This window comes from Sapajus apella, unplaced genomic scaffold (assembly GCF_009761245.1).
Source record: "Sapajus apella isolate SASKATOON/1434 unplaced genomic scaffold, GSC_monkey_1.0 scaffold51, whole genome shotgun sequence".
Taxonomy (NCBI): domain Eukaryota; kingdom Metazoa; phylum Chordata; class Mammalia; order Primates; family Cebidae; genus Sapajus; species Sapajus apella.
Window position 1 is genome coordinate 16,377,292 of NW_022436991.1, and position 12,906 is coordinate 16,390,197.

The 12,906-nt window shown below is 47.3% G+C and overlaps 1 protein-coding gene and 1 pseudogene across 2 annotated transcripts; one reads left to right on the forward strand and one right to left on the reverse strand.

Annotated features, from left to right (window-relative positions):
• Positions 1 to 287: 287 nt before the first annotated feature.
• On the forward strand, positions 288 to 12,579 carry FUS (FUS RNA binding protein). 2 transcript variants are annotated; one of them, XM_032243295.1, is made up of 15 exons: positions 288 to 1,177; positions 3,312 to 3,336; positions 3,428 to 3,582; positions 4,784 to 4,928; positions 5,129 to 5,331; positions 5,677 to 5,905; positions 7,515 to 7,549; positions 9,038 to 9,070; positions 9,849 to 9,952; positions 10,663 to 10,792; positions 11,036 to 11,137; positions 11,273 to 11,399; positions 11,714 to 11,814; positions 11,941 to 12,088; positions 12,375 to 12,579. In XM_032243295.1, the coding sequence occupies exons 1-15, from the start codon at positions 1,165 to 1,167 to the stop codon at positions 12,412 to 12,414; spliced, it is 1,590 nt and encodes a 529-aa protein (XP_032099186.1). In that variant the 5' UTR covers positions 288 to 1,164; the 3' UTR covers positions 12,415 to 12,579. The 2 variants fall into 2 exon arrangements, with proteins under 2 accessions (XP_032099186.1, XP_032099187.1); XM_032243296.1 differs by having other exon boundaries at positions 4,787 to 4,928.
• On the reverse strand, positions 5,520 to 5,638 carry LOC116526759 (annotated as a pseudogene).
• Positions 12,580 to 12,906: the final 327 nt, after the last annotated feature.

A 12,906-nucleotide genomic window follows, 5' to 3' on the forward strand; every position in this document is an offset into this window, starting at 1 on the left:
GGCTGATGAAAGTTCAAGCTGCAAGTTAATTTGAATTTTTCTTTTTGCTTTCACAGGAAGTAAAAAGGCGACCAAACACTAGCATTCATGCCACCAAAAAGAGGAGTGCTTTGCAGTCACAAGACCTGAATTCGAATCACGACTCCTCTTAGCTGCTCTGTAATCAGGCACAATTACTTGGGTCTTTGAATCTCACTTTTCTTATCTAGAAAACAGAGATAACGTTACTTCCTTCATAAGACTGTGGTGGGAAATAAATTATCTGTGCATTCTGCAACCCCCTAAGCCTTGTGCACGTTTTATTTCTGGGATCGCCACTGGTTCCTTGGTATGGTTTCAGAAAAATAAAAAGGAGGCCCCTGAGAAAAGGTTGCGGATCCTTCATCTGAGGTCAACCCTCTCTGGTCCCAAAGATGGCCTGGGCGGTCCCGCCAACCCAGTGCTGGACCAGCCCGGAGCCCAGGGGTCCCGGCCAAAATGCCTGCTGTCTTTCAGGTCAAACGTCACAATGCCCGAACCCCAGAAAGGCCGAAAGGCCAGGCAACCCCAAAAGACGACGAAGTCAACCCAGGGCCCAAGGGAGAGGGAGGGTCAGTGTGTGCTACTGGAGGAGGGAGGCTGGGGTCGGGAGGACGAGGCGCCCCACACAGCGGCAAGGCGACGGAGAGCAGGAACTCGTCATCCTGGGTGAAAGCGGGGCCCAGTAAAGGAGCCCGGCGACAGGAATCTCGGTTCCACCCCACGACTCCCGGCTGCGACTCCCATTCTATCCCTAGCCGCCCGGGCCCCTCGCCCCGCCCCCAGCGGGCACTCAGGCCGTACCACTGTGCCTTCATGGGGGTGGAGTTAGAGCGTCGGCTAGTCCTGTCGAGGAGAGAGAGGTTCTTTCTTCAAAAAGTATAATTATGTATAGTAGTCACATAGCTTTAGTTAACTTATTTCCCTTCTACCTGCTCGGATCCTCTACGTACCCTAGGAAGTGGGAGGAGTGCATTCCTGCTTCCCCCATGCTCTTCCGCATTTGGTGCGCGCCTGCGCAGTGCGTAGGCGGCAGGGCGTACTTAAGCTTCGACGCAGGAGGCGGGGCTGCTCAGTCCTCGAGGCGTCGGTGCTCCGCAGAGTTGGAATCTCGTTGCTTGCTTGCCTGTGCGCGCGTGCGCGGACATGGCATCAAACGGTAGGTCAGGGCGCGAGGCGGCAGCGGCGGCGCTCCGAGCCGAGGCCTCCTAGCTGGGCTTTTCATTTTCTGTGGGACCAGGGCGGCGATCGCGTGTGGGATTCTTTCGCACCCCTGTGGCGGGAAGCTGCGGAGAGGGGTGACTGGGGGAGGCTGGTGTCGCCATTTTGTTTCGCTCCTCTGGCGCCTAGCGCGCTGGGCGGGAAGTCTTCTCTTCCCAGTCCGTTTGCTTGAGGTGGGCGTCGGAAGGGACGCTTCTTCGTGGTTTGAAGCGTGAGGTGAGGGTGGAAACGCCTGGTCTCCCTGGCCTCGCTTCCCCCCACTCCTGGCCCGCGCTCGGGCCCGCTTTGTCGCAGTGCTGCATCCGGGAACTCGCGGCGCGCACGCGCTCTGCGGGCCCCTCCCCCCTCGCGGCGCTGATACCCCTTCCCCGCCTGGTGTTGGCTCAGCTTTTTGTCGCGAGACCCTTCGCGGAGGTTTCGGCGGCGCGCGTCCGGAGTAAGCCCTGTTCCTCTGGGGTCCTTCGGGAAGGGGCGGGACCGCTCCGTTCCCGCCTCGGTTGCCACGCGGCGGGGGCGGAGGCTCGGGATCGTGGCCGCGCTCCCGCTTAACGGTTTGGCGGTGGTGGTCGGGAATCGACCAACGTATCGTATCGGTGACCCGGCTGGAGAGTTTTTCCCGCCTAAATTTTTTTTTTTTTTTTTGAGACAGTGTCTTTGTTGCTCAGGCTGGAGTGCAGTGGTAACGATCTCGGTTCACACTGCAACCTCCTCCTGGATTCAAGTGATTCTTCTGCCTCAGCTTCCGTAGTAGCTGGCAGGCGCCTGGCTAATTTTCGTATTTTTTTTTTGTAGAGATGGGGTTTCACCATGTTGATCAGGCTAATTTCGAACTCCTGACCTCAGGTGATCCGCCCTCCTCGGCCTCCCAAAGTGCTGAGATTACAGCCGTGAGCCGCTGCGTCCGGCCTAAATTTCTTGTTTCTGAGGTGGGGAGGGAGAAGAACCGCCATCGGAGGCCACTCCCTCTCCTGGTCCTTTCCCTTTTCCTGCGGGGGAAGCGCCGCGTTTCCCGTGCTGGGTGGATGAGTTGATCTTGCTCGTGTGTCGTAAGTGGGGCGTTTCAAAACCGCTTTCGCTGGTTTTTGGTTCGCCGTGGGGAAAGCAGGGTAGGTGAGAAAACGAACCATCTGGAGCGACAGGACTCGGGAATCGAGTACCAGTTGACTTTTGCCTCCTAACGCGTTTTGCCTCCTAAAGCAAGCACTTGGATGATATTTTGGATTCCGAGGGTTTTTGATTCTGTGACTTCACTAAAAAGCCCACTTAATCTCCGGGGTTGGTCACAGAGTGAAGAATGGCCTTTTTTGAGACATTCTCTTTCTGTGGGTCTGGGTTGAGAGAACGGAGGCCACAATCTGAACACTGCTTGAATTCAAACCTGTGCCAGTTGGTAGTTCTGGGACTTCGGGCAAGTTAGTCTATTTTGACTCCTGGGGATAAGGCCTTTATCATAGAGTGGATGAAAGTAATGTGCAGTGTTTTAGAGCAACAGTCACTGACATGAATTGGGCTTGCAGAAAGTGGCTGACCACCTAGACCTTGGTTTTCCCAATGGTTAAGGCTTCTGGAACTCTGTAGAAACTTGCATTTTCTTCTATTGTGAGAACACTTGGCTGGTGTGCCAGCTTGCTCTTGTCTCATGGGGGGATTGTGTGACCTTTTTTGCAACATGGTCCAATTTTTTTTTTTTGGAGACAGTCTCGCCCTGTTGCCCAGGCTGGAGTGCAATGGTACCATCTCAGCTCACTGCAACCTCTGCCTCCCAGGTTCATAAGAGTCTCCTGCCTCAGCCTCCTGAGTAGCTGGGATTACAGTCCTCCACCACCATGCTTGGCTAATTTTTTGTATTTTTAGGGATTTCACCATGTTGGTCAGGCTGGTCTCAAACTCCTGACCTCAAGTGGTACACCCACCCCGGCTTCCTAAAGTGCTGGGATTACAAGGTGTGAGCAACCGTGCCTGGCCAACGTGGTCCTATTTACCCATCAGTGCTTGAGTTAAGGAATTTAGCTTTAATTCAACTCTTTCAGAGTGTTGGATGAAGATAATGTGATTGTATTTTTCTTTTGCAGATTATACTCAACAAGCAACCCAAAGGTGAGTGCTATTTTTGCGTTTCCAAAGTTTGTAGAGGGCGAGGGTGGTCAAGGCATCTTTTCCTGATCACTCTGGTTTTACTTTTCTCCAGCTATGGGGCCTACCCCACCCAGCCCGGGCAGGGCTATTCCCAGCAGAGCAGTCAGCCCTACGGACAGCAGAGTTACAGTGGTTATGGCCAGTCTACAGATACTTCAGGCTATGGCCAGAGCAGCTATGGTTCTTCTTACGGCCAGACCCAGAACAGTGAGTTTCTCTCAGCGAGTCATCTCTTCCTCCTCTTTCTGAATGTTGCTTTTCTTCATTTTGAGATGGAGTCTCACTGTGTCACACAGGCTGGAGTGCAGTGGCGTGGTTTCTGCTCACTGCAATTTCCGCCTTCCCGGTTGAGGTGATTCTCCTGCCTCACCCCCCTGAGTAGCTGGGATTACAGGCGCATGCTACCACACCCGGCTAATTTTTTTTTTTTTGTTTTTTGTATCTTTAGTAAAGACAGGGTTTCGCCATGTTGGCCAGGCTGGTCTCTAACACTTGACCTCATGATCCACCCGCCTCAGCCATCCAAAGTGATAGGATTACAGGTGTGAGCCACCGCGCCCGGCTCTAAATACTGCTTTTGTTAAACCTGAGGAGCATGGAAATGTTGAAACTGTTCCATATTTCGTTTCCCTGAACCAGTGTATAATTCTCAAAACTCTTGGAAGTCTGAGTTCTTTACAGGGCATTGTGGCAAGCCTGTAGTCCCAGCTACTGAGGAAGGAGCATCCCTTGAGCCCAGGAGTTTGGGGCTGCAATGAGCTATGATTGTGCCTGAGAATAGCCACTGCATTCTAGCCCGGGCAATGTATTGAGGCCCCGTCTCAAAAACAAAAAACCAAAAATGTTTATTGGTTTGTAATTGTTTCCATTTATTTTATTTGGTTTTTAATTTTTTTGGTCCTTCTTGTATTTTTCATCTCAGCATGAAAGAGCATACTTTCTAAAGGGAGAACAGTGTTAGGCTGATTCTTAAATTGAGAAAATGGTTTTGTTTGAAAATATGTAAAATCATATGATACCTAAGAAGGTGGGATTTGTCCCAAGGTCCTGAAGCATAACCAACGAATGTGGTTGTCCTGCAGAAACTGCACACACAGCTGCACATTGCAGTGCGGTTAACAGGGATCCTTGGGCCTGGGATTAGAGGGTGGTTCTGGAGATGGTGTTGGGATTGGTGGTGTGAAATTGGAACTGTTCTAAAGAGTTGGTAGAAGTTGGAGCATTAACTTGAGGCTTTAGAAGGAGGATGGTAACTGTTTTTGCCTGTGAGTTGCTAGATTACTAATGGCTTCCAAGAGGCTGACTTTTTGAGTATTGGTGAGCATTAGGTCGTATGTTTTCTTCAACCCATTCCATACATTTTCTCTTTCTTTGTGGCTTTTGTGACTCCCTTTTTTTATCCTCATAGCAGGCTATGGCACTCAGTCAGCTCCCCAGGGATATGGCTCAACTGGTGGCTATGGCAGTAGCCAGAGCTCCCAATCATCTTACGGGCAGCAGTCCTCTTACCCTGGCTATGGCCAGCAGCCAGCTCCCAGCAGCACTTCGGGAAGGTACAGTGGTGTTGATGTCAGGGGAAAGCTTGAAAAGGGGTGAATTGATAAGGAATGATAAAGGGACCCAGGAGTAGGAGCAGCTATGAGGTGTAATTGGTGTGGGGGAACCTATGTTGGGTACAGAGAATGGAATACACTAAAAATGAAATTTGGGGTATGCTGGGATTATGAAATTGTTTTTTATTCGTTTTCCTTAGTTACGGGAGCAGTTCTCAGAGCAGCAGCTACGGGCAGCCCCCCCAGAGTAGCGGCTATGGCCAGCAGTCTGGCTATGGTGGACAGCCGCAAACCTACGGACAGCAGCAAAGCTCCTATAATCCGCCTCAGGGCTATGGACAGCAGAACCAGTACAACAGCAGCAGCAGCAGCAGCGGTGGTGGTGGAGGAGGTGGGGGTGGAGGTGAGATGTCCTCTGCTTTGCCAGCAGTCCATTTTCTATAGGGATTTGTATTCTCCTGTTTGACTCTTAGCCTAAAGGGATTGCTTTCTGTTTCTTGGATGTCTTTTAATTTTATTTTGTCCTTTATTGCTTGGCACGTGTTGAACCTTTTTGTGCTACTTTACTTTTTTGTTTGTTTTTTTCCTTAAAGCCTATAGCACCCGGTATTCCCAGGCGGTCTTCCATCCAGGTACTAGCTAGGCCCGACCCTGCTTAGCTTCTGAGATCAGACGAGATGGGGTGCGTTCAGGGTGGTATGGCCGTAGACTTTTTTTTTTTTTTTAATCATCCTTCTTTTTCTCACAGGTAACTATGGCCAAGATCAGTCCTCCATGAGTAGTGGTAGCAGCGGCGGCGGTGGTGGTGGTGGTTATGGCAATCAAGACCAGAGTGGTGGAGGCAGTGGTGGCTACGGACAGCAGGACCGTGGAGGCCGTGGCAGGGGTGGCGGCGGTGGTGGCGGTTACAACCGCAGCAGTGGTGGCTATGAACCCAGAGGTCGTGGAGGTGGCCGTGGAGGCAGAGGCGGCATGGGGTAGGTGTCTTATGAGCCAGGGAGTATCTTTGGTGGGGAGTGTGGAGGATTGCATGACTTTCCCTGAAGCCAGTCCCTAGTGCATGGTTTAGTATTCTTGTTGTCTAGGGATCTGTGAGGGCTTTGATTTGGGGTCAGTGACTTTGTTTTTACATCCCCATTTTATTTTTGTGAGAACTTGGGAGCTGAAACTCCCATCCATACCACTGAATAGAGATTTTGAGTATTGACACTTGTTTCCAAAGAGAAAGAAATCATACGTAGATATGTATGGATTGGAGTCATTGATATCCTAGGCAAGAAACATGGAAGTGAAGACTTCTTTCTCTGCAAGGGAAACCGATGATCCCACTCCTGGGAAATAGTAGGGAAACTTGGTATGTGTATTCCCATGTGTCCTCTAGGGAGTTGGTAATGATTAACCTGACTTCAGCTTCCAGGAATTGGCTACTCTTCCTGTTTTCTGTAGTCATTTGAATCCACGAGCTTGATTTGCACTAATTTGACAGTGATTTTGTGTGTGACTTGGTTTGTGGGGCCATCTGACTGAAGTGTGCAGACCTTTTGGGCAAAAATATGCTTGACAGTGGTCTCCCACCTATTTGTTCCACTGTCTGCCTTCCCGTGGTTACTTAAAAATCATCAATTTGTCCAACTGGACCTTCTTCTTGCTGAAGTTGATTTGAGTAAAACCTTAGATTTGATGTTAAAACAGTAGTCAAATCTGTTGGTAAATATGATTTGAAGGACCCTACCCTGTCTCCCTTGAAAAAGGGGAGGAGTGTCAGTGTTACTGTTTTTGGAAAAAGTAGATTTTTAAAACAAGTTTGGATATGGTAAGTATGCAGAGGTGGGTGGGGGCAATCTCAAAAACATACAAAAATAAGGAAAACTCTGTTGTGTGCGTGTGTTTAATGCAAAACTTTAAAAAGAAAAACAACTGTTATGTGACTGTTAACTTGCTCTGCATTTTATGTGCCACAGGTATGAAAGGTGACATTGCAAAATACTCCGCTCTTCTCGCAGTGTAGAAGGGGTGACCCCGGGGGTTGGGGGAGATCAAAAACAGCTCAGTAGTTAGGACAGGGCTTAGCTAAGTTTGTCTTGCTTTAAGGGGAAATTGCTTTTGGTTTTGACTTTTTATGGAATGGGGTTGGGTCTGCTTGCTGCTTTCAAAGCAAAAACCACAAAAATGTGTTCAGGGCTACCCCAGCCTGGTGTGAAATGTCTTCTGGGTAAATTGGGGTAGGGTTTTTAAACCAACTACTTGGTTGTCAACCACTTGCAACAAGAGGAAAAAAAAAAAACATCTATCTGCTCCATCGGAAGAACGACCAAGGAAAATGGGTCATTTTTTTTCCAGAGGAAATAGATACATAACCTTTTAAAGCAAAATCTTTATAAACTGTGTCTGAGAAATTGCACACGTGTGTGTGACACGTTCAAAGGTCAGACAAGGGGTGGTCAGGAAGGGATGTATTTTAGTAGCCACTTGTATCTTTTTCCGAAAACACCTACCCATGTTTGGGGAATGTTAAACAAAATCAAAAAACACCCTTTTGTAGCCGTTGGAAGCTTCATGTCCTTTCTTCTAACTTGTCTTCTCCAGCGGAAGTGACCGTGGTGGCTTCAATAAATTTGGTGGTAAGTGAACAGAGTTTCCAAAATTCCCAACTCCCAGCAATGCTTTGTCTGATTGTTCATTTGCAGATGTCTTAGCGTGTTAATTTAAGTGCAAAGGTTTTGAGGTGTCCAGAACCACCTCCAAAAAGGGGTAGGGTAGAATGCCACCTGTTGCCTGGTGTGTGCTAACTTGGAGCAGGCAGGGGTAAGACTCAATAGTCATCTTTTACCAAATGGATTTGCCCCCGGTTAATAAGAGGGGTCCAGTAGGCCTGGGATAGGGCTGTTGCCACACCTGGCACTTAGTGACCACCATCATGAGAAACTGGAGAGTGTGTGCTGGAACACGTGGTGCCAACTTGGCTTTAGGACCCTTTTGATCATTGTGTCCAAGGCTTGTGTGTGTGGGAGTGTGTGTGGGAGACAACCTCCAAATGTTTTAATTCTGGAAGAGGGATGTGACATTGCCCTGCCCTGAGGATGGTGAAGTTGGTATACGTTTATAAAGTACGGAATGGTGTCAATGAATGCAATTCTCTGTATATGGACTTAACTCAGATGGGCAAATAGAAACTAGCTCTGGGAAGGAACATGTGCACTACTTCAAGAAAGTTTGGAAGCATGTGTGGCTCATGGGAAATAACCAGGTCTTAAACAGCACAAACTGAATTCATGGACCAGGAAGGTCTTAAAACAGCACACACTGAATTCATGGAAAAATGACAAATTTGAGAAGTCTCCCAGTAAGCTGGAACTTTTCTGGTTTGGTTAACTAACAAAAGGTTTCTTGATTTGTCTCAACATTTAAAGCCAAAGGCTTGGGTTCATAACTTAGGTGTCATTGCGTGTGGGTACAATATTTATATATGGCGATTTCAGATAAACATTGGTTCAAAGATGGTCTCTGGAAAAACAAAATAGAGGCTGCATTATGAAAATAAGATTTCTGGTCTGTTCCCTGGGACATGCTTAAATATAATAGGATGTATGGTTTTTATTTTCATGTGGTTTTGGGGAAACATAACATGGTTTTAAGAATGGTTTCTAAAGATGAAATTAAAAATTGTTCCACAAGGGATAAGTGTCTTTGGTGGTAAAGTTGGGAGAAACTGGATGATCGCATGGCTCGTGGCGAGCCCATCTCTCTTGGGTGAGAGAACCGGGCCAAGCTGAGTTGGTTTGTTCACCTTAATGGGTCTCCTTTCCCCTGCTGTCTGTGCTGAGGACATTTCCCAGCCTGAGCTGGGGGAGGCAGCATTTTCTGAAGTGTGGAGTTGTCTCTGTGGAGACTCAAGTTACAGATCTTAAGGGGCCTTACTAGAATTTTCTCCTCTGGGCAGGTGACCCAGGAAAGGGTTTTGGAGTGAGGCTGTGAGCACTTACATGATATTTTGCAAATTTGGATTTGGTGTTAATTTTTTTCCTTGTCCGTTTTTTCCTGTTGACTAATGGTTCCCCTTTCCTTGTTTTTGTTTTTGTTTTGTTCTTTTTTTTTCCATGTCACTTAAGGCCCTCGGGACCAAGGATCACGTCATGACTCCGGTGAGTTCACAGGTGGTGGCATGAATAGAGTAGCTAAAGTGGATCAAGACTGACTGGATATTCTTTGAAACTGTTACTAAAAGGAAACTGAAAAAATGGGGGTAGAGAAAAAGGGAGTTAGGTGTATCGTTAGTTAGCAGTAAGAAGTAATCATGAAGTATTTCTTAGAAATAACCTGGCTTGTGGGTTCCACCCCCCGCGATTTAGGTGATCTGAGATGACCCTGAAAATCTGCCTAGCAAGTCCCCAGTGGTGCTGATGCACCTGGACCCCACTCAGAACTTTTGGTTTACTGCAGTGGTTATTTAAAAATGTGGATCAGGTCCAAGTTGGTGAACAAAAACTAGTGAGCAAAGACCTGACCACACGAAGGAAAGCATTTCACTCTAGTTTAGATTGTATTGGTGTTTGTGTACTAGATTTTATTGTAAAATGGGTTTCTTACTTAATTTGGGGACCTTAACTGAAAGTTGATAAATAACTGATGTCCCTTGCCTGCGTGGTCTTGGGTATTTCACTCCTGAGCTCTGGTTTCTGTGCTATGTATGGACGTGTTTCAAAGGATAACTGTCAAACCAAACCTAAAATTTATCAGCATGGCTGGCATATAGGCACTCAAAAGGGAATGTGGATTTCTTTTCGTTTGTCTTCCATAAACCAAATCATACAAGTTGCTTGATGGATACTAGGTGTACTGCTTTTGGTTTTTTCCTTATGTGTTTATTTTTATTTGTTTTACTTTTTCACATTTGCATTTTCTCCTCTGTTCAACAAGCAGAACAGGATAATTCAGACAACAACACCATCTTCGTGCAAGGCCTGGGCGAGAATGTTACAATTGAGTCTGTGGCTGATTACTTCAAGCAGATTGGTATTATTAAGGTACTTGTGGAGTGGGTGCTTTCTGTCAGTATTGCAAGCTTTTGGGTTTCACACATTAGTAAAAGCAAGTCTTAATGGTTGCTAGCAGTAAAAACAAAAGTCTTGATGGTTGTTGCTAGCTTAAATTGTTGAGGAAGGAGCCTTAGTTGCTGGTTTTTTTTTTGAGATGGAGCTTGCTCTGTCACCCAGGCTGGAGTGCAGTGGCATGATCTCAGCTCACTGCAACCTCTGCCTCCCAGTTCCAAGTGATTCTCCTGCCCCAGCCTCCGAGTAGCTGGGATTACAGGCGCCCGCCACCACGCCTGGCTAAGTTTTGTATTTTTAGTAGAGATGGGGCTTCGCCGTGTTGGCCAGGCTAGTCTTGAAGTCCTGACCTCAGGTGATCCATCTGCCTTCCAAAGTGCTGGGATTATAGGCTTGAACTGCCGTGTCTGGTCACTTGTTTTCTGAAAGAAGTTCTATCTTAACACAAAAGGTATAACTGATAAGAGTGCCCTAAATTCTGGGATTTGTACTCTATAATCTTTGGTTTTCTTTCTCAATGTTGGAGTGAGAAACACTTTTCTTTAATGGACTTTAACCTGTGAGGTAGGAAGGAGTAACTGGGAAGAGAGGAGCTGAAGTTTGGGAATGATAAACCACATGTTCTAGGGGAAGAAGGTGGGAATACTACAGCCTCTAAAATTGATGTTACCTCATTTTGCCTTCAGACAAACAAGAAAACGGGACAGCCCATGATTAATTTGTACACAGACAGGGAAACTGGCAAGCTGAAGGGAGAGGCAACGGTCTCTTTTGATGACCCACCTTCTGCTAAAGCAGCTATTGACTGGTTTGATGGTATGTATAAGAAGGCTGGCAGAGGTGGGGCTGGGGCTAGGGCAGCAAGCCTTAGGAAGCAGGCCATAGTTTGAGGGTTCTTCAGAGTTTTCCAACTCTTTAGCTATGGTTTCAAGTATAGCCTCATTTTTGGTTATGTGTCAGTAGATTATAAACCATTTCAGAAAGGCATGCTTCTCTTAGCTTGAATTTTTGGATTAATGTGTCTTGAATCCAAAGTGTCTTGATACTTCATTTCTCTAGGTAAAGAATTCTCTGGAAATCCTATCAAGGTCTCATTTGCTACTCGCCGGGCAGACTTTAATCGAGGTGGTGGCAATGGTCGTGGAGGCCGAGGGCGAGGAGGTGAGGAGCTAGCTACTGGTGGTTGCAAAGGGGGGGTTGGGAGAGTGCAGAAGATGGTAAAGGTGCCTGGAACGGGTTAGGTTGACCAAAGTTGATGGGGAGCAGACAGACCTATACCTGTTTTATCTGCATTAGGACCCATGGGCCGTGGAGGCTACGGAGGTGGTGGCAGTGGTGGTGGTGGTGGCCGGGGAGGATTTCCCAGTGGAGGTGGTGGTGGTGGAGGACAGCAGCGCGCTGGTGACTGGAAGTGTCCTAATCCGTGAGTGAAACTTATTCTTTGATAGTACGGTAATTAGGTATGTGGATGTTTCCAAAGAAGTAAAGGTCGGCGCCACACTGTTGGGGTCAGATTTAGCCAAAACCTTACCTATATAAGGTTGATATAATGGGAAAGGTAATTGATTGGGTTCGGTAATAATGGTTTTTGTTCTGGTTCTGATTGGGGGAAGCAAGCCTTTTTGTTTTTCAGAGGCCTGTTTCTCACTGTATCTCAGAAGTCATGGTAGTTTCTTCCTAATTCTAGGTCTTGCCTATTCCCCATTCCTCCAGACTAATTGTCTTCCTTCTCCTTAGCACCTGTGAGAACATGAACTTCTCTTGGAGGAATGAATGCAACCAGTGTAAAGCTCCTAAACCAGATGGCCCAGGAGGGGGACCAGGCGGCTCTCATATGGGTAAGAAAGGCAGACCTGATGCCAAGGAGTTGAGACCAACGAGTTCTTAAGTTTTCAGCAGGGAGGCTCTGGGAAGGTAGAGGGATGGGAATATATATATGATAGATTTTACTTCTTTTGTCCTAGGGGGTAACTACGGAGATGATCGTCGTGGTGGCAGAGGAGGCTATGATCGAGGAGGCTACCGGGGCCGTGGTGGGGACCGTGGAGGCTTCCGAGGGGGCCGGGGTGGTGGGGACAGAGGTGGCTTTGGCCCTGGCAAGATGGACTCCAGGTAAGACTTTAAATGAGAATAAAAAAGTAGAGTAGTTGAACAGAGGCCATAGGTTAACAAGGTTTTGTTGAGAAAGTGGTTTCATTTGAAGGACTAGATGGAAAGACCTGAGATTGTAACCAGTAGTGGGGTAGGAAGGAAAATTAACTCAGGAAGAATGAATCTGTAGACCCACTTGAGATAAGACATTCTTGCTGGGTTAGGTAGGAGGGCCAGATAGGATATCTAGACTTGGAGAGGCTGGTAACCCAAATATAATGGATACTTTTTTTTTTTTTTTTTGCAGGGGTGAGCACAGACAGGATCGCAGGGAGAGGCCCTATTAGCCTGGCTCCCCAGGTTCTGGAACAGCTTTTCTTCCTGTACCCAGTGTTACCCTCGTTATTTTGTAACCTTCCAACTCCTGATTACCCCAAGGGGGTTTTTTGTGTCGGACTATGTAATTGTAACCATACCTCTGGTTCCCATTAAACATGACCGTTTTAGTTAAATTTTGTTCCTCTTCCCCCTCTTCACTTTGCTGGAAGAGTGATGTCCAAGTCAGAAAGGTTAGGAATTTCCCTGTTAACAGATCATCCTGCCCAGCAGGAACTGGAATACAGTGTTGGATCCAGGGGAGAAGGCCAAGTGATACCCTTGAGAGTGTCACGGCAAACTTGGATGCATACATGAGAAATGAAGAACACGGGATATCATGAGTGTCGGCCTAAATCTGCCCAGCTATGGGGAGTTTTTCCTTTACCACATTTATTTGCATACTGGTCTTAAGTTTATTCTTTGCAGCAGTTTAACCTTTTTAAAGAACCCTTAGCTCTTTT

Excerpts from the sequence above, each read along its gene's own strand:
- FUS (XM_032243295.1), top strand. Across the intron at positions 4,929-5,128 it reads CCCAGCAGCACTTCGGGAAG|TTACGGGAGCAGTTCTCAGA; the intron begins GTACAGTGGTGT and ends CGTTTTCCTTAG. Across the intron at positions 7,550-9,037 it reads TGGCTTCAATAAATTTGGTG|GCCCTCGGGACCAAGGATCA; the intron begins GTAAGTGAACAG and ends ATGTCACTTAAG.